The following is a 26,703-nucleotide window of genomic DNA, read 5'->3' as shown; positions in this document are numbered from 1 at the left end:
AGAACGCCTGCACCCCGGCGTTTTCTTCCCCCGTCGATCGGAGGAGAGGCGAGGGCCGTAAACAAATCGCTACCTTAGCTCTGCGGCGCGGGTCGCGCCGGTCCCCGCGGAGGGCTGGAGGAGCCGGAGCGCTCCGCAAGCCCGGCCCGGGCGGGGCGGAGGGACGGCCCCGGCCTCCAATCTCAGGCGGCCAAAAAATGTTCAAAGTAAACAAACTCGAAAAGCTGCCTTGCTGCAAGGATGGTTTCACTTCAGGGAGCGGATTTCTAGGCTTTGTAAGAAGGGGAAAGGAGGAGAAAAAAAAAAATCCATGTGGCTGCCCTCTTCCGTTCACAAATATTGTCGTAACTTACAGATGGCTGCTCTGCTTCCTAATTCAGATCACACAGCGTCTCCAAACTCTATGGAAATGAATTACTTCTGATCTTACGGCGCTGCTCACCACGTGGGTGCTGCCTCAGCACCAAACCTCTGCTCGGAGCAGGGAGCTGGGGAAACGGCAGCAAACTCCTACCGACTAGCTTTCTGTCACCCACCCTCCCCCCCCCAGCCCTTCAGGGGTCTAAGGAGAACAGGAAAAGGGGCTTTCTTGTGGCTGTTGAGGTTCATCGGATGTGGTTACTCCTGTCCTGGAGCCGCGGGTCTTGCCAGCACGAAATGCTTTGCAGCCTGGGCTGCTGGCGGTGTCTTGGGCACGACAGGAGCGTGGCGGGCAGCACAGGCGAGGGCGCAGGGGTCTGATGCCGTGGCGTCACACCCAACCCGTGTGTTGGTCTGGGGCGAGGACGGCGACCAGCAGGTACATCTTGGCCTGTGCAGGCGCCCAGCCGGAGGTGGCCGCCTGGCCGGGCGGTGGGGCCAGGGCCCAGCTGGCAGGACGCCCGCTTGAGCTGTCGGTCGTGCTCGCTCCTCGGTCCCCAGGGACGCTGCGTGAGAGCCTGGCCCCAGGGGCGCGAGCCGCCCCCCGTGGGAGGGCGGGGGGCGCTCCCCGCCATGCCCCAGGCCGGGCGCGTCGGGCGGCCTGCTGCGGCCCCTCAACTACTGACCTCTTCTTGCCTTGCAGGGGAAGGCGACGGGACGAAAAGCGCCGCTGTGGCTGCGAGCAAAGTTTCAGAGACTGCTATTTAAACTGGGCTGTTACATTCAGAAAAACTGCGGGAAGTTTTTGGTTGTCGGCCTCCTGATATTTGGGGCTTTCGCTGTAGGATTAAGGGCAGCTAATCTGGAAACCAACGTGGAAGAGCTGTGGGTGGAAGGTAAGTCCGGGGTCGGTCGGTCCGTCCGTCCCGTCCCCCCCCGCCTTGCTGCCGCCGCCCTCTCCCCGCCTGGCCGGTCGGGTAGAGTGTTGGAGCGGCGGAGGCCGCAGTGCCTGGGCGCGTACGCCTGGGCGGGGGGGGGGGGCCACCCCGCACGCCGGGGAGGGCCCACCGCCGGCGGGGCACCCCGCGGCGCGGTTGGGCGGCCGGCTCTCGAGGGGGGCGGCGGGCGCTGGGCCGGGGCGCGCGCGGCCCCGGGCGGCGCGTACCACTTCCCTGCTCGTGGGGGGGCCGCGGCGGCAGGCCCGTGCACTCCACGGGGGGCGCCGGCCGAGACCGCCCCAGCCACCCCGCGTCCGCGCCACTGGCACGTCTGTCCGTGCGGGAGGGCTGCGGGCGGCGGGTCTCTGCGTTCCCGTCGGCGGTGGGAGGTGGCCGCGCTGCCGGGAGGCTCCCCTCCGCCATTTTGGGAGTGCGTGCGCCCGCGGCGGGGGGAGGGGGAGGGGGAGGGAAGCGAGGAGCACGGCAGGGCGGGTGCCTGTGTGTGGTCCTGTTTTTTGGGCGGCTTTCAAGCGGGGGCGGGGGGGGGGGAGCGTTTGTCTCAAGGTAAAAAAAACAAAAACCAAAAAAAATAAAAAAAAGGGGGGAGAGGAGGGGGAAAAAAAAAAAAAAAAAAGAAAAAACCCAAACCAAACCAAAACCAACAAAAGGCTTCCGAGGCGAAGCGGGGCCCAGGCCGGCCGCGGCCGCCGGTAGCGGGGTGGCCGCGGGCGGTGCCCGGGGCGGGCAGCGCCTCCTCCAGGCCCAGCTCGAAGGCGCCGGTGTAGGTAGGCCGGGCTTGGTGAAGCAGAGGAGCGGCACCGGGGGCGCCGGGGCTTCCCGGGCTGCCGTTTGAAACAGACGCCCCCCTACCCCGGAGGAAAACATGGGGGGGTGTGGGGTGGGCAGAGTGGTGTCGCCAGCGCTCCCCTCGCAGGCCCTGTGTGTCCCTCAGGGAGCGGGGCAGCCGGCCCAGGCGGATTGCCCGCCCTGCTCGGAGAGGCATGGCTCCAGGCTGCCGAGGGGGTTGCGTTTTTTGGTGTTTTTTTTCTTTTTTTTTTAAATTTTTTTTTCTGGGGGCAAATATTATTTACTTAGCATCACGTTCCCCCCTTAGCTAGGTTGATGTGAAAACAGTTCCTTGATTGCAGTAGTTACTCTGGGCTTATGTCAAAGTTGCTTGCAGCAGAATTTGGCTTATAAAAGTTAATATGGAAGGCTGCATAAATACTCATTACTAAATAGCTCTCTGTATGTGCGTGTGTGGAAAAGCTAGTGGTGAGCACAAAGTTAGTGGCTGTTACGAAGGTGGTCTGACCCACCCTATGGATGAATTAGGGTATATAGGACCAGATTCCATCCTTGTAGGTAACAGCAATATTGAGGTCAGGATGAGGTTCATGGGTCATTTAGTGAGTATTGGTTTTTCTGTTTTGGAGAATAATGTGTTACCAACTGAACTTTTTTGGTCCTTGTAGTCCAGGAAACCAAAATATGATGAGATCTGCTGCCAACAGCTCTGAGAAACAGAGCAGGCAGTACAGAAGGCCATCCATAGGCAGAGATGTCCATTCAGAGTATAGTGGTCGCTAGGTCCTGTGTACCTGAAATACTAATGCAAACAATTGTGAACATCTGGGTTTTTTTGGTTGTGGATTTTTTTTTTTTTTTTTAGGTCCCTGTGACATTGTGGCAAAGTTTGGTTTGTCATTTTTTTCCTCATACACGTTTGTTGGCCAAATGCAGGAATATAGGATGGTTTAGGTTGGAAAAGACCTTTGAGGTCATGGAGGCCAACCATTAACCTGGCACTGCCAAGTCTGCCACTAAACCATGTCCTTAAGTGCCACATCTACACCTCTTTTAAATACCTCCAGGGGTGGTGCCTCAGCCATTTCCCTGAGCAGCTCCAATGCTTGACAACCCTTTCCATGAAGAAATTTTTACTAATATCCAATCTAAACCTCCCCTGGTACAACTTGGGGCCGTTTCCTTTTGTCCTATCACTTGTTATCTGGGAGAAGAGACCTGCCCCCACCTGGCTACAATCTCCTTTCAGGTAATTGTAAAGCAGTAAGATCTCCCTTGAGCCTCAATGCGTGCTTCAATGTCTCTCTTGTAGCAAGGTGCCCAAAACTGAACACAGTACTTGAAGTGTGGCCTCACCTGTGCTGGGTACAGGTGGACCATCACCCTTCTAGTCCTGCTGGCCACACTGTTTCAGATACAAGCCAGGATGCTGTTGGCCTTCTTGGCCACCTGGGCACACTGCTGGCTCCCATTCAGCTGGCTGTTGACCAACACCCCCAGGTCCTTTTCTGCCAGGCAGTTTTCCAGCTGCTCTTCCTCAAGCCTGCAGGGTTGCGTGGGGTTGTTGTGACCCAGTGCAGGACCTGGCATTGTACCTTGTTGAGCCTCATACAATTGGTCTTGGCCCATTGATCCAGCCTGTTCAGATCCCTCTGCAGAGCCTGCCTGCCCTCCAGCAGGTCAACACTTCCCTGCCTCGGGCCCTTGCCCCCAACTTGGTGTTGTCTGTGTGCTGGCTGAGGGTGCTGTCAATCCCCTTGTCCAGCTTGTCACTAAAGATATTAAACGGAACTGGCACCGGTACTGAGCCCTGGGGAACACCGCTTGTGACCAGCTGCCAGCTGGATGTAGCTCCACTCACCAGCACTCTTTGCACCCAGCCATCAGCCAGATTTTTACCTAGTGAAGAGTACACCCGTCCAAGCCATGAGCAGCCATTTACTCCAGGAGAATGCTGTGGGAAACAGCATCAAAGGCTTTACTGAAATCTAGGTAGACAACATCCGCAGCTTTGCCCTCATCCACTAGGCAAGGTCATCTTTTAGAAGGAGATCAGGTTCATCAGGCACGACCTGCCTTTCATAAACCTGTGCTGGCTGGGGCTGATCACCTGGTTATCCTGTACATGCAGTGTAGAGTAAGAGATTACTTGAAATGTATTTCAAGTAATAGTTTTGATTTGCTGCTGAAGCTTTTTACAGTTATTACTGCTGAATAAATTGCCACTATTTATGTAAAGAAACTGGTTTTGTATGGTGTATTTCTGAAAACCGTGGAGCATGGAACATAATAGAGCACTGAATTTTGCTGGAAGTAAATGGTTGCTTTAAAAGCATAACACAATTAATTAAAAATAGTGAAGTGAAGTTTGAATGAGTTTTAAGACCATGCACATTCCAAGATAAATGATTACTAGTCTGGCCCTGAAGCTATTATGGCTGAAATATTTACATAAGTTTAGAAACCCACCTGGTAGGCAAACTTTCAAAGAGAGAAAAAGAAAAACAGATCTCCAAATATCATTATTTCAGTTTTCCTGTAGTAGTCTTCCTCCTTCAGAATTTGTGCCAGCACTCTTGGCCTTCTCTGAGCCTCCTGATACCAAAGTGGCTTTCCTCTCAGCTTGTTTCTTGGCACTAAATGTTCTACAGTAGCTTTTTTTCTTTTTTTTTTTTTCTTTTTTTTTTTTTTTTTTTTAAACACAATCCTCCTCTGGCTGCTGTTCAGAGCACTTCACTTATTACTGTGTCCCCCACAGTGTGCTCTGCATCCATGCTTCTGTCTTGTATTCTGGCTTTCTGGAGTCTTTGACTGGGACACATAACTGTTTCCCCTCAGCCCATCAGCAGGTCTGTCATCCCTATGTGCATAACTTGCTAGTGGAGAATACTTGTTTTAGTTTCTTGGCCAAACAAATTCTGGACTGGCATTTTAATGACAGTTCTGTTATCCACAGCCATTCAGCTTTAGTTGCACTTCTATAGGTGGGTGTCCATGCATACTGGAATTGTTGAGACTGTTTAGCATCTTTATACATTGTACACCCTTGAGAGGAAAAAAAGGGCTTTGCATTGATTTCCTCTGTGACTGAATTTTGTTGGACACAGATGTGCTTTTAGAAACATCTATTCATAACTAGAAAGTACTCTGCATGGAAAAGAAATCATGCCCATAACTGGTTATGTTTTTTGCTACCACTCTAATAAGCAGTCTAGAGACCCTGTGTGTGAACAGCAGTCACACATGTAAAGTCACAGCCTCTGCTTCTGAAAGAAGGTAGTTTTCTGGCTCCAGAGAAGGTTCTGTTAAGTGGAGCTTGAAATTTGGCTACTTCAGAGCCTTGAATGGTGTTAATTGGAGCAGCTCATGAGGGGAGAGGTGGTCTAGTCTTGTTCCTTGATAATTTATTTCATGTCACCTTTGTCTTGGGATTTTTTTCCCTTCACTTTCTTCATTATTTTTTCTTCTTAAAGAGGTTCAAGGTCATGGTGTTCTTTCCTTCCTTTCTTGTTTTCTGCACTTTTTGCACTAGCTGTAGCTCATAGTTCAGCTTATTGCTTGGAATAAAGTGAGTGTGTTCTAATTGCAAGTGAATTAGGACTGAATACATATGGCAGGATGAGTTTGCAAGTGAAGATTTGAGCTATTTGTAGTATGGTTTTCTTTAAAGGGGCAAAAATAAGGTTCCTTTACTGTAGTATTTATGACTGACCCATCTTAAAATACATTAATCTAGGTGAAAATGAGTAAGGTGTGTGAGTGATGGAGGAGCCAGTATTTCCACAGATTCTCAGTTGGCTTAATCCAGCAAGATCAAGTGCAGGTTTCCAATAGAGGAAAGTTATTCTTAGGTTCTGCCTAAGGCATTGGTTGACTTAACATTAGTATTCTTTGGAGAAACAAAAAAGAATAGTAAAGGAACAGATCTTCCTGAATTTGTTGTTTCAAGGATACAAATTTACCTGAGTGGACTGGAGTAACATTGAGTTTGGTTTGGAAACAGTTAGCAGGAATTGACCCGGTTGGGTATAATTCTGTTCTCCCACAAACATGCACGTTTGTGCACAGCAGCAGAGTAGTACTGTTGTAGGTGTGCTTGCATGTCCATCACTACATTGACATAGTGCAGATGGCAGAAGAGCAGGAGTTACTGTGCTGATGAATCTGAGGTGGGTTGCTGGTAGGCTGTGTGGCAGTCTGAGGGGTTGTCTGTGATCACATCACCACATTTGTTAGTTTCATGTGGATCAGGTGACATAAGATCTTACTTATCTCTGAATACTGTCTTGCACTGTGTTATGTTCCTCAGTGCATATTGAAGTTCGTTGAAAGGTGTTTATCTGGAAAATTTCCAAGTCTGCTGTTTTGTTTGAATTAAGTATGGTTATATATTATGTGGTTTCTCAAATGTGAAAGTAGCAGTGGTGTTTCCATGTGATGGTCATCTGGGCAACATGCTCTTTTTAATGTTTACTTGTTGAAATGAAAGAGTATTTCAGTCCCTGCTTCTGTTTTGAAAAATAACATCAAATTCTAATAGTTAAGCTTTACATGATGTTTGTGGGTAAAAACATCAGGACAGTAGTTGTTATGTTCCCATGAATTTGAACTCCCTCTGTTTCTGTATATTGGAAGTTGTTGAGAAAAGATGTTTAAAGGTTTTAGTTATATAGGTGTTTGATTGTCATCTTTCAAGGGCCTGCTATTAAATTCAAAGTCACTGGGGGTCTCTGTTAGGTTCCATCTTGTCCATATCACTGTTCAGAGTTGGTGATCCTTGCTAAAAATGTTCATCAAAAACCCTCACAAAAACCCAAACAAACCAGCTTCAATGTTTAAAAATTCTCTTTCATCTGTAAGATGAAGGTATTACATGTGACCATTCTTTGGCCATTGGGAAGGTGAAGGGCGAAATCCTGAACTCACTAAATATAGTGGCAGAACTTGAAAGCACTTTAGCGTAACCAGGCCTTACCCATGTACAAAGCTGCAGCAGCCTAACGGTGTGCCCCTGCTCTACCTGTTCTGTGAAGGGCAAGAGAAGGGTCCTGTAGAACTGGCACCCCCTAAGCTGTAAGTGCATGGTTGCACTGTTCCTTCTGCCTTTCAGACTTTAGAAGCATTTAATTTACTCAAGACTGGAGAAAATTAATCTTCATTGTTATTTCCAAGCTTAATACGCTACCGCCAATGTCTGTTCCAGAATGTGCCCTACAGATCCTTGTGTGGAAGGGTCTCTTTCCTTCCCTGTTGAAACATACATTTAAACAGGACAATAACTTGGCTGCATCATTCCCCTCTTCCTCTCCTCTGAGCTTTGAGTGTGATCTGGCACTCTGGGGGATTTTGCTGCTTATGAACAGCATGTGAAGGCATTTCTGTAGTCCTGGTGAGCTTGGAGATTTCAGGACAGAAATCCTGGAGTGAAATACAACACCTGAAAGCAACATTGTTTTATCGTTGTGTCCTGATGCCACTGCTGCTGAGCAGGAACAAGGGGTACGTAGGCAAGCAGCAGAGCTAGCTCAGCTGTAGGGCTGGCTGCTGCTGGAGTTATGGTGCTCTGTGGAGTGGTGGTGAGTGGTTTGAGGTCTACTACCAGCTCCTGTTACCTGCTAAGCGGGCTGACTTTTTCTTGTAGAGAGCGGGCTTTCTTTTCTCATTATTCCTTAGTAGACACTGGATTCAGACAAGAATGAACTCTAAAAGTCATGGGTACTGAGACTTCCTTTCAACAGAGAATGCATTAAGGAAAACTCTACCTCCTCATCCTGACTCCATCCATTTTCATGATTTATTTTTTCCGTGGGAAGAGAAGGTCCAAGCCCTGTTATTAAGTAGTATTTGTGGTGGTTCCCCAGGAAGTAGTAATGCTACGTAGTGTATACATGTATCAGTTCTTTACTGCTCAACGCATTTAAAGGCTGTTGGGTTCAAGTGGATGTTACAGTTACACGTAACTGTTAGGAGGCTCCAAAATATGACAGCTTCCAGATGTATGAACCGACTGATCCCTTTGTTTGGATTATGCACCACAGCTGATGCCTAGATTAGTGCTGGCTGGACAAAGCTATGGGAGATTTGTCTGGTTTCCACAATGCCATGTTTATATTTCATTTGGATTTCTCCTTCAAAGCTGACCTCCCTATGACCTGTTGGAGCTCTGTCCACTAGGACTCTATAGTTTTAGTGTGTCTGCAACTGCTTTCCTTTTGGTGTCTAATGGAACATTTTGACACTCATGGATTTTTATGCACAATCCTTTTAACTTAGTGAATTACATGTTTCAACCTATGAGCACTCAGGTAAAACCATGCTTGTAAAGTTTTCTGCCCCACAGCTAGCTTTTTAAGAATATTCTGATTGGTTAAAACAGCGTTTTGGTTATAGACCTTGTGGGGCTGTTCCTTGTCAGGCATTTTCTTCTGTATATTGGATACAGTTCAGTCTTGCAGCCTTTGCACAGTGCTTTTTTTTCTCTGTAGATGATGGCGTGGATATACATGGTTCTGGCTGCTCTTAAATGAGTTCATCAGGAGCTGGAATGCAGAATTTTACTAAAAATTTCATTCTCCTTTGTGTCTACTATACAATTTTTATCTGTTTTTTCAGTCATGCTTATTAATCTTCAGTATGCCTTTTGTTTCTTTTCATTTCTCTAGTCTCTCCTGCCTTGTATTATGCAGGAGGTCTTTTCCCCATGTGTGTTTATGAGTTTACTCTACCTGAGAAAACCTGAAGAAATCAGTAAGACTCCTTAAGGGCTAAGTGACAGTTCAGCAATAAGAAGTGCATTCCCCTGTCAGAAAGATAAAGATACACAAATTTCATTATTACTTACAGAAACTGTATGGTTTTCTACTGTTCATGCTTTACTGGGGTAACAGATTCCCAAGATGCTGTCTCATGACAGAAAACTCTGCTCTTGCAAGTATGATTTCTGCACTAAAAGTGCATGCTATCATACAATGACCACTTTATTTATGTGCCCATGAATCAAGGAGAACAGGAAAATATTTTGCTTCTGTTTTACATGATCTGTGCTATTTTATTATCCACTTAGAGTGTGCTAAATATGATCAATGACTACTGGGTACAATAAGCTATGTTCATCCAGTTGAGTGACTTTGACTTGGAATGATTTTTCATTGTACATTGCACTAGAAATAGATGGATTGGAGTTGCAAGGAGTAACTGAATTCAGAATTTAAAAATAAAATTATTTTTTAATTCCTTTTTTGCTGTGTAAACTTGGTTTAATATCTGTAAATACAATATACTCATTATTGATTTTTCTCTGTTATTTTCATTCAGCATCACCTCAGTTGCTATAAACATCCTGAGTTTGGCAGAAGCAGTAGTTTCATGAGGTAAAAAGTCCTTTATGGAAACTGCTGACCATATAGATGTTCTGATGTATGGAGTATTTTAATTTTGGTTTTTAGAATGAATGTCTTGGCTTTAACTTCTGCTTGGTTTTGGAAAAGTTAGTTATTTCAGTGCTTGAGCAAAATATATAAGAGGTAAGGGAATGAGCAGAACTATAACCTGACTCTTTCTACAAAGGTGCTGCTCCTTTAGAGAATTGTACTGAACTTAATTCCAGCTTCAAATATACAAGTAATCATTGTATATTTGAAACATCTGTATTTTGCTCATGTGCAAGGAAAAGCTGGTATTGTACACCCATATGCCTGAAGCTAGAACTGAGCCTTAAACTGTAATACACCCTTCATTTACTAACAAGGAGATAAATAGAAAGAAACAGCCTTCTCTTGTTTACCAGACTGATGCATTTCTGTTTTTCAGTCAGCAACCAAAAGCTAAGTGCAGCAAACTAGAAATGAACACTGTTAAGTCAAGTTGTATGATTTCTTCCCCCCCTTAAATGATTGCTTAAGGGCTTCTGGCCCCTAGCTCAGGAATCCTGCCCAAAAATGCCAGATGTATTACACAGTCAACTATCGCAACGTAAATAGTGTTCTGTGCCATGAGAGCAGGGTGGTCCATCTCCTAGTTTAACAAAAAAAAAAAACAACCAAAAAAAACCCCACACGCACACACACAAAAAAAAAAAAAAAAAAAAGGAAAAATCCACACAGTAAAATAACACAGTAAAATAAGCCGAAATAAGCACAGTAGTGTTATTTGTGTTTTTGGCTGCACAGCCAGTGTTTTGGAGCTGAAAGAACTCAGATAAATTAGTGCTTTGGACTGGCAGATAATAGTAACTGAAACTGAGATGTTAGAAAGCAAGATGTGTCTTGGTTGAGGCTGCTTAATTTAGTCAAACAGGCACTTAATAAGTAAAATGTTAAAAGTGAAGGCCATTGCTGACAGGCAAAACCTGTTACTTTACCTTATTGTGAACAGCAGTCTCATGCACATGGGAGCAGAGTGGACAAAAGGTGGGAAGTAGGGAAGGTAGATGCATAGGGTTCTTCTCACATAGGGTTCTTTTTGATGTCATGCTGTGTAATGGAAAGACTGTCTGAGCATAAACATTGCTGAGCTGTTCTTGTTTTTAATTAAATACCCTTTGCTGTGTATTAGCATTGACTTACCTTCCAGTGTGCTTATCTTCCTCAGATGCAGTAGTGGATATAGGAGGATTATTTGCACATTTTTACATTTTGTGTATGAACATGTCATTTCATAACATTTAAAACTAGTCAAAAGAAGATTCCACAAATCTACCTGAAAGGAGAATTGCCAAGGGTGATGCAGTAGTCAGATTTACGTTTGGGTTATCTGACAAATCTGTGAACTGCCATAGCTTCCTTGGGTGTGTACAGAAGGGAAAGGGGTTATAGGAACTTATTTGTATGTGATAAACTGTATTTAAATAGCTACAGGAATGTAATCTCAATGCAGATCTCAGTGTAATCTCCTCCCTGAGATACCCAGAAGAAAAATAAGCTTTAGAAACTCATTTAAACATCTCCCTTCCTGCTGACACTATGATAACATTAAAAAAAAAAAACTTTATCCATTAAACTTCAAATTTTTCTTCCTAAGTTGCCTTTTCTGTAATGGTAAAAAAAGTATACAGGTACTTAAGAAGATACTTTCTTGCACCAGTTTTCCTGGTGAGTATTTCCTGTGCATTGATCTTATTTGCCTCTCAACATAGGCCTGATTCTGATTTCATTTACACCAGTCTTACTGTCTTGACTTCTTGAGGGGTTCTCCGTACTCAAAAAAGAAGCCCTTGCTGTTTAGAAGCTGATGCTGTTTAAGTGGCAGATAATAGAAAATACGATACTCTAGTGCAAATTATTAAGATCAAGAAACAAAACTAAAACATGTTTAGTATGACTTCCAACTGTAGATAAAAGCTAGCAACTTGAGAGAATTGTGATCAGGCATAAACATCTATTAACTGCTCTTTCTAGAGATTTGGGGAAATAGGATGACCTTTTTATTCTTTTTTCTTTTTCTTTTTCTTTTTTTTTTTTTTTTTAAATAGGCTACAGTTTCACATGGCTTGCAAAAAGAAATCTTTCTCCCTTTTTGTTTCCCACACCAATTGATTTATCATTTTGCTTGCAAGCAGACTTAGAATGTTAGGGCAGGAACACACTCACTTTTTTCTCGTAACTTTTTTGTTGCGGACCGAAACCAGTTGACTTGAATAAATTTTTCTGTGGTCTGAATGAAGCCAGCAACGTGGAAAAATCTTGCCATTCAGAGCCGTCTGAATGTACATTTCAGCCACACAGTAAGCTGTATTGGTAGGCAGTGGACTGCTAAATACAACCATTTTTCGCAGCAGAGAGTTAGACAGGTGATTAGCATAATTAGCACAGAGTAGGCTATACATATGGTAATGTTAAGTGTGTAAATGCCAGCTGCGGTGTAAAATTTATGTCAGGGGTCGACAGGGCTGTGCGAAAGTATTGTGTTACAGCTGCAGGTCAAAGCCTCCATTGCTTTACCCCCTTTTCTCTTGTTGGTGAATGCACTAAACAGAAGAGAAAGACAGACAGAAATATAACAGATAAGGCTTTGATTGAACAGCCTGGTTCTGTGCAAGAGGGACTGCTCTTAAAAAAAAAAAAACAAAAACCAAAAAACCAACCAAAAAAACCCCAAAACCACAAAAAACAAACCCCAAAACTACACACACACACATGCAAAACAGAAGTTCCCCTTTTTCACTGTAGATTTTATTTTGCATCATGCCAGCTACACAAGTGGTGCTGTCTTTGAGCAATGTCATTACGATGGAGTGAGAGGAATCCTTGCGGGGCAAATATGAGGTTGGTAGTTATGCTTTAAGGAGCAAAAACAAAAAACTTTAATTCACCATCTTCTTTCTGCATTCCAACCCACTGTTGTTTTTTTTTTTTTTTAATGTCTCTGTTACTTACTGCACTTAGGGGGCTAGGAATTAGTCTTAAAGGTGACAGCATTATACGTAATAAAATCTCAACAGTGCAACAAACTTTGAGCTGCATGATTGGTTTTAGACTAAGTGCCAAAAGTTCCTTTGTGGTTTTGTGTGTGGGTTGCTACACTTATTCCCCAGGTTCCTCCCTCCTCCTAAACCACTAAATTCTTTATAAATTAAAAATGACTAATACAGGTTTCTTGTTTTAAAGGAGCACAGTGTTGAAGGGTATACATCTTTCTTAAAGTAGCTGATGGGGAAATCTGTAAATCTCTTTGTTGCTGTAAACTGTTCATTCATATATTTCACTTGCAATTTTTTTCCCCTTTTGTATTTTTTGTAGTCGGCTATAAGGAGTGGTGGTGTTGACAGAATATAGTTCACACCACGCTGACCTTGTGATGAAACTTCCTCACAGCCGCAGGGGGTCCTTATGAATCAGCCCCTAATCCAGCTAATCCCACTCGCAACAAAATCATGACAGTGGCTCTCAGCGATATGTGTTTCCCTGCACAGATGCAGCGGGAAGGAGTGGTGCTAGAAGTGTATCAGTGCGGTAGCCTGCTGCTCGTTGGGGCATGGGGGGGGCCATTGTGAGTGGCCCACCACAGGGACCGGTGCAGGGACCAGCTCGCGGTGCAGTGCTCGGCCCCAGGGATGGAGAGGGGAGGGAAGGAAGGAGCTCCTGGCATCTCCGGGCGCATTTGAGATGGTTCAGGCTAACAGTGCTGTTCCGTAAAACCTGCCGTCTGCCCGTGTAGCCATGGCAGCTGTGCCAGGGGCCTGTCCCCACCAGTCCTAGAGCTGCTCTGATTGTGCCTTCAAGGGGAGCATGGGTTGTGGTGGTAGTCCGGTGGGCTTGGTGGCAAAGTGAATTTACCTGCATGATCAGAGTAGCCAAAAGTAGGAAAGAAAGGTTGTGTTGTGGGGTGAATTTGGTCATTTGTTTCACTTTCTTTCACAGCCCTTTCTCGTTCAGAGTACAGTTGGCCATATGGTCATGCACTTGGGGTATCTGATGGGAATTTCTGATTGTGTCTTGCACAAAATGAAATGCACTCTTTACTGCTCGGTGTGAATAGCAGGCAAACTATGAAAAATGGGCCTCCTGACAGATGCAGCGCTGTCTTGGGAGTTGGTGACTAGCAAGAAATACCAGGGTGGGGGGAGCCGTGACAGGCAGCAGGTTCAGTGCTGGGGGGAGTGCTGACCTGACCTGATTGTGTCCAACAGTGAGAGCAGTTCTGCTTCAGTGCAAAGCCATTCAGAAGGAAGCTGCTTAGGCAACAACAGATGGTACAGCAAGCAGCTGGTAGGGAATACTTGAGAGAAACTGTACCCTGTTTCATAACATGTTCATTCCTTTCATTTTTCTGTGTTAGTTTTGCCGTCTTCTAAAAGCACTACTTAGGAAATGGTATCCCCTAAAAGGTTCTGGTTTAAGAGTTTTTTCATTGCTGTTTGCTACTCCTTTAAAAAAATTGCATTCAAATTTTGTGCTACTCCATGTACAGATGAAATTTGTGCTATCCCAGGAGTACAGATGAAAAGACTTAAAAATGCTGCTTTTAACCACACAGGAAAACAATTACATATTTGAGGAAAGGGCACTGAGAGGTTAAATGAAAAGTTGGGCCTAGAGGAAAGCTGACTGCTGTGGAACAACACAGCAAATTGTTTTTAACATATTACCCAGCAGAAGTTCTCATTCAAGTTAAACTCACTCAAAACAATTATATTCAGCTGTTTCGAAATCCTTAGGTTTAGACCTTAAAGCCCCTTACATACCTTTCTCAGCAGAACTCAGTCACTTTCATGTACAATTGGGGATTTTGGCCTGTTATGAAGTATGCTCAAATGTTTTCTTAAATTACCGAAAAATAAAAATTCAGCTTTGCTCCTCAGCAGGTGTAAACTGTTACATGACCAGAAACTGTTGGAGAGTTGCAATAGTCTGTATTAGCTGCCTATCCTCACGGTAGGCCATCACCTAGATTTCTAGGAAAACGCAGAGTCTAGAGTCCTTTATTCCTTTGCTGCTTCAGCCTGAAAATTCAATAGATGGGCTTCTCCACCAAAAGCTGTGACTTAGCTCTGACCTGAAGCAACCGTGTCTTTGGAAGAAAGGATAGTTTGCTTTCCATGCCCATTCATTCCTCGGTCTCTTTGTTGGGTTGGTCAACAAGGATGCCAATTGTGATGGTGGTTTTCTATAATATGGACACCTGCCTGCTAGGAAATGGACTGAGACCACCAACTCATTTCACATTAGCTAGCAAACAGCTGTCAGATGGTAAACAACTTGTGGTCACTATTGTTCCTGGCTGGATTAGAACCAGTGACCCAGAGGTGAACAGCTCATATCCTGTTACCAAGGGCATGTGTCGCAGCTCAGTAAGACGCTACTGCTTTTTTTATTTAATTGGAAAGTTTGAATTGTGTGTACCAATTTAGTATATTATGGTACATTTCAAAGCTGCTTGCATGTTTTTTTTTCAGTTTGTACTGTTAAATTTGTTCATTTTGGTTTGTTGGGGTTTTTTTACCACACTTTTCCAGTTTCTCAACCCAGAGGGGTATCAAGCAAGAAATGCATCAAAAAATATAATACTTTTTAGCAATCTGTCTATTTTACCCAGTCAGAAATAATATTTTTCTGCCTATGGGCAACAGAGATGCATACATGTAAAAACAGCTTTTGTTTGATTTTCAGAAAGACAAGTTTTTGGCTTCTAAAATTGTAGGGAAGATTTCCCACTACAAGTAGAGGCAGCTGTTGTTGGGCTGTCTTCCTGAGTATGCAGACAGCTTTGTGTCCTTGTCACAGCTCTAAACTTTGTCAAACTGTGACAGAATGAAAAGCCATCTTTGATGTGTGTTTTTATTTTTGCTATTCATAATCATGTCAGCATTAATGAAATTTGTAACAGCAATACTGGAGCCATCCCCAGCATGTGTGAGGAGTAACTTAACTGGTATCATATGATGGCTTGGGAGATAAAAAGCAGCCTTTTGAAGTGCTTTGGTGTTGGGTTTTTTTTGTAACTTTTTTGCATTTGTAGGCAACAGTCTTTTATCTTTGCTTTTTTAAATATATTTTTTAAGGAAAACCAAAGAACCTGGTGTTACCTAATTCTCAGTGTGACAGAAATGGTTGAGATGGTCACCGTGTTTTTCTAGATTTGAAGTCGGTTAATCTTCACATTGGATGTGATGATATTCTAGATAGACAGTGTCCTTTTGTTGGACATTATAGTAGCGGAGAAGAAGAAATGTAGATTGTCCAGCTGGACAATGGGAAGGAGACGGTAGGGCAAAGGGAGATGGCAGGGTGCAGGCTGTCTTAACCTAGCCAGACACAACCATTGCTATTCAATGTGAGCTGTACAGACACAGATATGTGTATTCAGCAGAATAAATGCTGTTCGAGAAAAGCTAGACACAGCATGGAATTTCTGACTGCCTGTAGTCCAGTGCTGGAATAGATCATGTCTAATTACATGATAAAAATGATAATTTTTCATTGAGCTGTTGCACAGCCTATTGAATGACCATGTAATCTCTTTAAGATGCTGATTGCTTACCACTGTGTTCTAGCTCTTGTAAGCTCATCATTTCTCAAAGGATATTCTTTTTCTTGTAGCTCTATTTCAGTCACACCCTATGAAGCCTTTATTTTGCATAGTTAAATAAATGAGCAGAAAAAAATCATTGCAGGTAGCCAATAACCATGTAAACCAATAGCAGTTCTGCCTCTACAAGGAGACAGCATTTTAAAAGTTTAAAAGAAGTAGACATGACAACGTGTCCCATTTCTTGTACTGGCTAAACTTAAATTTCAATGTAAGTGTTTTGCACTTCCCCCCAGCAAACAGTTTACTCCTGTACTCTGGCAGTCAGGCCTAGAGAATGATAATTCTGAGGAAGGTGCTGTTTTCCTTGGTCTTCTATCAGGATGCTAACTAATACTGTCTGTGTGCAGAAAAACTATATTCTGTTGCTGACAAAGAGCAGCACAGACAAGCTCAAACATCCAAGAGAACACGAAGACGGAACTCCCTAGAGAGCAACAGGAAGCTTTAAATCAAAAGGCCATTATTGTTCTGTGCCCAGCAATAGCAGAGTGATCTTCCTATTGGCCAAGAACTTCAACTCTTTATCTCAGTTTCTTTAGAGGAGGTTTTGATGCAGTGTGAGTAGTAGTTGGCTGCTATGTTTTGTTCTCATGAGGTCTGTGCTCCGTAAAAATAGTGTTGCAGGTGTCATCAGGTACCATCTTCTGCTGTGTGGCAGGTGTGAGCATTTCTAATCCTTGGTAGGCAATCAGGACAGGGAGGCAAAACTGTGGCTGGCTGGCTTATCTGTACCAATGTAATGGGCTGAAAGTAGTTTTTGAGTAACAGCTGTATACGTGTGTAATAGAGGTGCATACGGGAACAGCACAAGGAGAGATTATGTGACGAAATGGAGTAGAAGGAATCCCTTAACAGCAAAGTTAAGGGAGATAGGCTGTGTTAGGATGTCAGGGAGAGAGGTATGAAAGCAAGGACCCTTTCTGGTTCCCATCCTGGAAGGGGGAGAGCGCTGAAGGGTGAGAAGGCAAGGTGCCTTCAGCTTTCCCCAGCACTCATCCACGGTAGAATGCGTTGTGTAGTGGGGGCCTTCTGGTCTCCTTGCATGTATGGGCTGTTCTTGTCTTTCTCTGCACACCGCTGCTTTTTGAGGTTGTCTCAGGTGAACACATTGGGATATTATTCTCAGTCTTTATTTTTGTGTGGTTACTGAGTCATAAAGGGTTTTTATTTTCTGTTTCCCTTTGGTTCATGCTGTGGTGATAACAGGTATTGCAAATTGCAGAGGTTGCCTGCATTGGCTGTTGCTCAGGCTATAATGTAAACATTGCAAAGAGTACTAATCTACACACATGATTTATCAAAAAGGGTCAGCATCTTCTGGAGGGATGAAATGAAAAATTGTGTGAGGTGTCCATGACTATTAGATGTACAAATTTATTGCTTTGAGTTATCACTGTCAAAAGGTTGGCCTGGATTGCTTTAACGCTACGCATTTAAAGTCCTGGAAAAATTAAAAAGGTGCTGGTGCTCAAACAAAGCAGAAGCATGTCTTCTCCCCCACAAGTGCTCATGTGGAAACACCTTAAAGCCCATAGTCTTCCGAAGGGAGGTTCTGCAGTGAATTTTGCTCCATTCACGCAACTCTAAGCTTGTCACAGAAGAACTTAGGCTCCAAAACCAGTAGGTATTTCTGGAAATCCTGGCTTTTGTTTCTCAAAGTATGTCCTTCCCATTGGTAGGCAAACATTTTCATCCCAAGTGTTCGCCTCTCAGGAATGTTTTGTTTTGTTTTTTAATAAAGAGCTTGCTCTCTATTAAGCTACTTGTTGCACAGTTATGCACAAGGTAACTGCTGAATGGTTAATAGAAACAGTGTTCATGTCTGAAAAAAATAACAAAACCCCAGGCTATGTGGTGCAATTCCAGTAAGCTGAAATGGAACATTGTAAGATATTCTGAGAAAGAAATATTTCATGCATTTGCTCCACTGGACAGTAAATTAGCAAGCAGTGATTTTTGGCTATTACTCATTGTTTGATTTAGGATCGATCTCTTAGTAGCAGAGGTCTAACTTATTCCTGAGACTACTCAGTGTGGAAGGGACTGCAGTTCCCAGTGGTGGATTCCAGAGTTCTTTATAAGTGAATTAATGTAACGTCATGTGAATTTTGAATGCTAATGGTGAGAAAGGTGTAGGTATGACACTGACATTAGCAGTGGAAATGAGTGTATAAGCTGAATGACCCAGTAACTTTGAAATTGTTAGGTAAGTCAGTAGAAGGAAATCTGTCAGAAATTATGCAATGAAAACAAATATGATTATGCTTTTATGTCATTGGGGGGTGCATCAGTATTGTGCAAATGTACACTAAAGGCAAGCAGGTTTTTTTTTCTGGGTGCTTCTCACTCAAGATGCACGGAATCATTTTAATGTGTGATGACTGAAACACTGGGACTGTGACCCCAGTGCCTGGTAATGGGATCTAGAGCCTTTCACCTATAGGTCATGGGTTCAGATCTGCCTCAAGTTAAGTATCACTAAAAACTTGTTACCATCTGACAGCTGTTCATTGCTCTTGGGAGAGGGAGACACGGTGGTCCTTACAGAGTTCTTAGCAACCCAGCGTCCATACTGACAATTACTGCTCTCTTCAGGCCCTTCAGAAGGGCAAAGAATTTAGTACCTTGTCCAGCTTCTGTTCAAGTTGGTGGGGAAGTTCAGGAAGAGCAGCATTGTGTTTTGTGGTATGGCATGCTGACTTACTCAAGGCAGATCTCATGTGTTCTGGCAAAGAGCTAAAAGGGAAAGCCTGTGGATATCAGGGAGCGGGGGAAGGGAAAGACACTTTTCTTTGGAAAAAATAGTTTTTTAACAACAAAGATGCTGTCAGTAAAACTGTCTCATATTGGACACTGGCATTCGAAGATGTTCTTGAGACTTAGAAACTAATATATTGAGAAATGGTGCCCGGACACTGGTGTTATTACTTTCTTGTGATTTTTAAAACTTCTTAAAGTTAGCTAAATGTACAGATGACATAGTGCCTCATTTCTAGTAGGCAGACACCCAGAATCTGGTGATGCTGCTGGAAGGATAGGGTACAAACTGCTGCATTGCATTACCACTGGCCATGAGACAGTGTACGGATCTGTTACTTAAATCAGCATTTTGGCTTGTGGCAGCTTGTGCCACCAACCTGGCCATCTAGGCATAGATCATAAAGAATCATGTAATAAAGGACTGGAATGCCATCAAGTGGCTTTTGATATATTGAAGGAGGAGAGTGATGTGTGGATTTTGTCACCAGAATGTGAAACAATCCTCTTTGATACAGAGTAAAATGACAGGTATTGGTACTGTATGCCACACATACAATTCAAGTCTGTAGCATTTTGAGTGTAAAATGCTGTCACAAAATACAAGAAAGCAGATTCCATAAAGGAAAAACACAGAACACCAGCATTTTGTTCATTGATCGCTTTTTCCATTACATCATTTGTCCTATAGGGTGGGAATCCTGTGATGACTATGATGCTTGTATTGTTTGGTTTTTTTCTTGCAAGTGTAAGAATGACTTTCTGCAGAGCATGTGAGTGTTGAGCATAGTACTGTGTATCTTCAGCACAATGAGGCCAGAGGCTTCAGGTACATCGCAGTGACATTTTTAGTGGTTTCTTTCCTAGGTTTTTGCATCAGCTGTGGAGAGGGTGGGGAGTGGCAGGCGCGGGCAACAAGAGACTTTGATTCTTACAAAGTGCATATGCAAATGATTGTGCTGATTTTGGGGGCTTAAGATCTCTGGTGTATGGCAGCGTCCAGTGATATTTGCAAACTTTCAATTAAAATAAATGAAAATATAACTGGTAGGAACTTCAGGTTTTTTTCACCCGCCCTTTTGCTTTTTAGTACTTCTGATATGTTGAAAGGCTGCTGATACATCTATCCATTTGCTTCTCATCTGTTCATATGTTTTCACATGATCTGACTTTCACAGTCAGAATTTTCCTCTGCAATCTACATTTATAATTTATTTTACCTATCTACATTTGCCTATGGAGCTATCTTTACACTATTTAGCTGAATAAATGTACATAATGGACCCACCAAAGAAATAATTAAATGGTGTAATGCCTTAAGAAGAATGTAGAGCAGATCTGCTGCTGGGTTCTGGAGTGTGCGCCTGCCTTCTTGGGTGGTTTTGCTATTCCTGTTCTGAATGTTAAAAAGGAAGAAACTACCTTCTGTTCTGATGACTGACTTGTGTGATGCAATTTTGATTAGCTAAATCTGCCTTGTTCAGTGAAGTTAATGTGGTTTGACAGGACCTTGATTAGGAAGCAATCATTTCTGTTGATAGTAAACAGTTGGTCACTTTCAGCAGAGATAGGAATGCTGCCCTTTGTCTTGAATGAAGTATGATTTGTTGGTTCAAGTCCTGACTAAATTAAAAAGGAAAGGGGGTGGTGGTGGTGGTGGAATGGGATAGAATATAGTACCAGGAGCAGAAGTTTATGGTAGGCTCCACAGTCCTCATAAAATTGGGGCTTTATTGTCTCGGCTGGCGCTGAGACACAAAAGAGGGAGAGGACATTTTGTCTTTGGAAGCACTTGTAGTGTAAAGGGCTGCAAAAGAAAGCTCTGGTTCCAGGACATACAGATTAGATAACTCTGCACCCTTACCCCCACCTCATATTCCAGTAAGATGAAGCAAAATTTATTAGCATACCATAGACTACTGGTTGATGGAGAAAGACAATGAGCATGAACGTGAGCCTGATAAGTGAAATTTCTAGGATTTAATTCTTGATAAAAATTAACAATAGCTTTTTGTTACAACACATAGGCAGTCTCAAGGATTGTATGTTCTCTCACAGTAGTAAGAGGGATGTTCAGAGTTATAAAGGGACTAGGTAAGAAAGTTGCACTTTGATTTTTATTTTTTTCTTACTGTGAGCGGGTCACTGCTACTTGGTATGAAGGATGTAATGCCACATGTGACAGGCTGAAAAAATAGGGTGTGTTGTGGAAACATTTCTTTCTTCAAAGAATTCTTAAATGAGAAAGCAATGCTCTGTGCCAGAATGACTGTGGTTTAATTGTTGAGGGTCTCGTTCTGACAGCTTTATCAATGCAGGGTCCCAGCTTCTTGCCTGGTGGTCCTTTGAGCCCCAGGGTAGTTACGGGTGGGTTGAGGGCCCAAGTGATTGAAAAAGTGTGTCCCTGTTCAGGCTTGGGAACATTATCTCCCACACTGCCAACTGGTTACAGACCAGTCTTCTGTTGAATGGCCTAGGGAGAGATAGATGTACATGCCTAATTTCTGTTCACACTGTTACAGAACTAAACTTTGGCAGTAATTCAGATCACCAGTGCCAAGCTGACTAGGACTGAAAAAAATGTAACAAATCAGACGAGTCTGTAGCTTGGACTTAGCAGAGCAATAAAGGTAATAAATTGTAAGAGATGGAAACAACATGTTGGTGGTATTCTTCTCTGCCTCATCTGGATGTAGTCTTGATTCAGCTAATGGGCTGAATTAATTGACCCTGCCTCCCATATGCATTTGCTAGAGAGACTACAGGGGAGGTTATAGAAAGTGTATGAACTCTAGCTGAATGCTTTTTTTGTAAGAGGGAAGATAATTTTCCACTTTTATGTAATATTTTCTGGCAAGGCAAATTGAATATAGCTCCCTCTAGAGCCCATCGACTCTGCAGTCTCCCTTTGCCTTTTTTCCTTTTCTCCCCCCGCCCATGTTTTAATATGGAGCACACGGTTCTGCTCATGTGGGTTTAAAGACAGATGCTGAGCATGAGTGATCTCGTGTGTCGCAGCGTGCTATACAGGTACCAGACCACTGGGGTAAATTAGCTGTAGACAGTCCTTTCTGTTGTGCTCAAAACTGTGTATCTTTATACAAATTTGGTATTTTTCTTTTTTCTTTAAGGCTGAAAGAAGTACTCATGCTCACTTAGTCTTTCCGTTGTCCCTTTTTTTAACTGAAGAGAAACATTCTTCTTCTGCCTTTGCCAATTATTTAGAAGAGTGTAAATTAAGCCATTTATCTTGAAATGTGCTATTGCAGCAGACTGTTTATACAAGTGTAAGAAATTGTAACATAGGATTTGGTCTGGTCTGCAAGGAAAAGGCTTTTCTTTTTTTAATTTTTACATAGGGGGTATTGGTTATAATGTAGAAAAAAGTGTTTGAGGTTCCAGTTTATGTATCAGTGTTTTACTGCAGCAGAGGCAATGGTATTTGAATGAGGAATATGGGTTTTGTTGCAGTGTTACAATGCAGCTGTTACTAGTTTTAGAGTTACACTGTGATCAGTTTGAGACAGAATAGTCCATGCAGGTGGTCAAGTTTTTCTGACTGGAGAATGCTCATCAAGTGAATCCAGAATAAGCAGTTACTGCCTAATACGAAGCTGTTGATGTTTATCCATCAGTTGGTGGACGAGTGAGTCAGGAGTTAAATTACACACGGCAGAAGATTGGAGAAGAGGCCATGTTTAACCCCCAGCTCATGATCCAGACTCCACAGGAAGATGGTGCTAATGTACTAACAACAGAGGCACTCCGACAGCACCTTGACTCTGCGCTTCAGGCCAGCAGAGTACATGTCTATATGTACAACAGGTAAGGGGAAAAGCAAAAGTTTGCTTCATCATCTGTGAGAGCTAAGAAGGGGGCACATGCTTTCCTCCATGTATTTTTAAATGGTTAGCACTGCAGAGCCTTTCCCTTATGACTGTGTTTTGATTTGAATGTCACTGGTTTCTGGTAGTGGATGTTGTGGCATGATAGCAGTGACAAGTTGGCTTTTAGCAAATAAAATGGGATAAGTGGTGTTGGAATTGATTCTGAGTTATACCTATGAGCAGTGCTGCAGTGTCCAGCATCTCTCTTGGTTAAGAGGAGTTAGTCTGTGCTCTTGGACATAGGGTCTTATGAATGGGATTCCTAACATTGAAACTCCTTCCACATTAGAGTTGAGTTCAGTCGCTGACACCACCATGAGGTACATAATCACTGAACAGCGGCACGGGTTGCTATCCTTCCAATAGTTCGGATATAAGGGAGAAATGCAGGTGTGTGAGAAATGGCAGTGAGTGGAATAACAGGTGTTTAATAACAGATGTTAACAGAGTTGGCCCTCACAGTGTCTGTGTGCACATACTGAAGGTTGGGAGTTGTATGTTGTCCAACAAAAAACCAATAAATGTGCACCTCAGGAAGTACCAGCTTTAGGCTAATGAGATATCTTCCTGAAAAGTGGTTCCTTCAGTGTTACTGCTTACATGGTGATGTGCCTAGGGATGCTGCCTGCAAGGCATGAAACCCCATCTTTCACCACATCCAACGGATGTCTCAGTCTACTAATGCCAAGGCTCTAGTTATCCTTTTACTTGGCTCCTGCTTTGTCTAGGCATTAGAAGGCATGGCAGTGGAAGTTGTAAGACAGGTGAAAAAGGCAGGCAGAAATCTTAATGGTTTCTTCTCTCCCACGTATGTGGGCCAGCTGGGAATGTTCTAGTCATCTGAGCTGGATCTGGGTTCTCTCTCACGTGTGTCACTGAATGTTATCTTAAGTCACAAGCAGTCTCATTTATACAAAGATGGCTTTCTGCCCCTTTAAAATGTGTTGACTAGCCTGTACATCCAAAAGCAGCTCCATTACTTTTAATGAGTTTTACAGAGAATGTGAGAATAACTGAAACAAATGTCTAGTCTGTAACTACAAAAAGAAAGGCCTTTGCTTTTTTTTTTTTTGTGAGATGTATTATTACTATGCTGAATAACATTTGCCTTTCTTGATGATTTGCTGATTGAGGCCAATATATTTATGAGTTGCAATTTTAAATGTCTGTTAAATTTTTAAAATAACTTTGCAGTAGTTGTGCAAAAGAAAAAAACATTTGTTTTTTACATTTCTTACAGACAGTGGAAATTGGAACATTTGTGTTATAAATCAGGAGAACTCATCACAGAGGCAGGTTATATGGACCAGGTATGCGTAGCAGGCATTTAGTTAAGTTAAAATAAGATTTGTGTGTTCTCATGATTCAGCCTGTGCTGCTTTTGACTACATTCTAGTTTAACTGAGTTTTTCTCCTTTCTCATTTTCATAGATCATAGAATACCTTTATCCTTGCTTAATTATCACTCCATTGGACTGCTTCTGGGAGGGAGCAAAGCTACAGTCAGGAACTGCCTATCTATTGTAAGCATGGGTTTTTTGTAACTTTTTGGTCTGACTGATTTTAATTGTATTAACTCTATGATTTTTCAGTTGCATTCCCATTGTTTATTTAGATTCTGGTTTAACAGAAGAATAAAAGAGAAAAGTATGGGGTCTCTACAGAAAATATGCATGGAATTTTTTTTCATTGAACAACGATTTTCCTGTTTCTAAGAGATGATTTGTAGGCATTAATTTAGATCCTATGTTATTTTTCCTGTTCTGCTAGCATGCAAAACAGAATGTAAATTCTGAATTCAAGCTTTAAGAATTTTATGCCTCCCACCCTGAAATAGGCTTGTTTCTGGTGGGGTTTTTTTTTTTTGTTTGTTCCCCTTCTCCCCCCTAAAAAAATACAAAACTATCGATTGGCTGAGCATTTTATACGTAAGAAGATGTATTGGGTTAAATGTCAAGTCTTCCTAAGGAATAAAGAACAAATCCTTTGCTTATGAGATCATTAAAGAAACCATATAGCCTCTTTTATGGGTGGTTTCTCGCAGTTTACAACTGTGATATTATATGCTCTGAATCCTTTAAAGAGTTAATTGTTAATCTTTGTGAAGGCATTTTCTGTTAATTATGCAAGAGTTAGCATTTGAGTTATTGTTTCTGTCCTGGTTTGCATGTCTCTGTAAACGCAATTTGCAATGGCCATCTCCTAACCTTTAGTGTACAGTTTTAGATGGGGAAATAAGGGGGTTTGTGTTTTCTGGTTGGGAGATTTGGAATAATGGCTTAAGCCTGGTTAAGCAGATACAGTGTGGTTTGAACCACAGAATAAGGCAGCCAAAAGCCTTTCTAGTCTGTCAACATCACAAATTCAGAAGTGGGGGGTGGGAGATGTGACAGTGATACTGGTGACAGCCATGGTAGCTGGAAAGCTTGATGGTTGATAGTCAAGCTGCCAGGGCATTTGAAGGAGCCCAGTATTGTTATAGATAAACAAAGATCAGTTATATTGATTGATTACATTTGCAAGATGATTATTAGACTAGCAAGAAGTAATCTGATACTATGAGAAAAGCTTTCTTTCCTCAGCCCCCTCTCTTCTTTCCCTCTCCCCTCCCCCCCTAATTCTTTGAAGCAGCAGTTGGCTGCTTTTTTGTTATTTAGGTGCTTGATGATTTGTTTTGCTTTGCTTGTAAATGGAAGTATTTTTAACTTGTGAATATTCCATTTTATACAATAACTTTGTAAGAACTGAGTATTTTTGATAAAATCACAACTGGGCTGCAAGAAAAGTACATAAACAAATCTAATTAAAACATGCCTTACATTCTATGAAACAACCTTACCAGAAAAGGTTTTAACTTGTAACAGAGTTAATAACTCAATTATTTGTGCAAGTATGAATTTGAAAATTATGTTTGTTTCAGTGCTTCTTTTGTCTTTTTTGTGTGTGTTATTTTCTCCTGGTTTCTCTTGCAGAGGAAAGCCTCCTTTGCAGTGGATCAACTTTGACCCCTTAGAATTCCTGGAAGAGTTAAAGAAAATAAACTACCAAGTGGAGAGCTGGGAAGAAATGCTGAATAAAGCAGAGGTTGGTCATGGTTATATGGATCGACCTTGCCTGAATCCTGCTGATCCTGATTGCCCAATCACAGCTCCCAATAAAAATTCCACCAAAGTAAGTTTGCTTGTCCTTGTGCATATCTTTTCAAAGGGAGGCCAAGGTGGCGGGGGGGAGGTCACAGAGGGGTGAGGAAGGTACCATTTTCTACCAAGCAATATATAGTTTGTATTCTTGAATAATGTCATTTTTCTGTTCCTGTTATATGCTGTTAGCCCACAGTCATCAACTTTCCCTCATTCTGTGATGCAGTGCTTAATCCTGCGTATTTATGGTTAGAGTGCAGTTGTCAGCTACTGGCTGGGTATGGCAATGTGGTGATGTGGCATTTCAGCAAACCTGATGTGTCAGACATAGCCACTGCTGGAATACAGCTGCTGCTATATACTTACGCAGCAAAGCTTTCCTTCGTGCAGAGCCAGTTTTGTTGGGTTTTGTGAAGAATTTGAAGGCGTGGGCCCCAATTTGATGTGTCCCTTTATCAATTACATCAGGCTTTGGAGAAATTGCCTTCTGGCCAACAAGTATCTGGCTGATTTATTCAACTTGATTTGTTGAACACGTTTCTCTTTGTAGACCTCCTAGATTGTCTTTAATATCCATTATTGCAGTACGCTGGGCGTTGACTTAGGGTATGAGTTTGTCTAAGGTTATGAAACTGATTAATTCCTTCTTTATAACTTCTTCTAGCCTCTTGATGTGGCCTTCTTTTTGAGTGGTGGATGCTATGGACTGTCAAGAAAATACATGCATTGGCAGGAGGAGTTAATTATTGGTGGTACAGTCAAGAACAGTTCTGGTAAACTTGTCAG

The 26,703-nt window shown here is 42.7% G+C and overlaps 1 protein-coding gene across 4 annotated transcripts in view; it reads left to right on the top strand.

The window, feature by feature from the left end:
* Positions 1 to 26,703, top strand: part of PTCH1 (patched 1) — a 74,720-nt gene that overhangs the window by 7,139 nt on the left and 40,878 nt on the right. For 3 of the 4 annotated variants that reach the window (XM_027808425.2, XM_027808426.2, XM_005441379.4), the window contains exons 2-7: positions 1,064 to 1,256; positions 22,526 to 22,715; positions 24,018 to 24,087; positions 24,209 to 24,300; positions 25,750 to 25,948; positions 26,582 to 26,703. In XM_027808425.2, coding sequence (XP_027664226.1) covers positions 1,064 to 1,256; positions 22,526 to 22,715; positions 24,018 to 24,087; positions 24,209 to 24,300; positions 25,750 to 25,948; positions 26,582 to 26,703 — 866 coding nt within the window. Of the gene's footprint in view, positions 1 to 528; positions 800 to 1,063; positions 1,257 to 22,525; positions 22,716 to 24,017; positions 24,088 to 24,208; positions 24,301 to 25,749; positions 25,949 to 26,581 lie in introns of those variants that run through there. The other variant, XM_055699261.1, reaches the window with a different exon arrangement.

The sequence above is a fragment of the Falco cherrug genome, chromosome Z (genome assembly GCF_023634085.1).
Source record: "Falco cherrug isolate bFalChe1 chromosome Z, bFalChe1.pri, whole genome shotgun sequence".
NCBI classification, from domain to species: domain Eukaryota; kingdom Metazoa; phylum Chordata; class Aves; order Falconiformes; family Falconidae; genus Falco; species Falco cherrug.
This window is presented reverse-complemented; position numbering and strand designations above follow the sequence as displayed.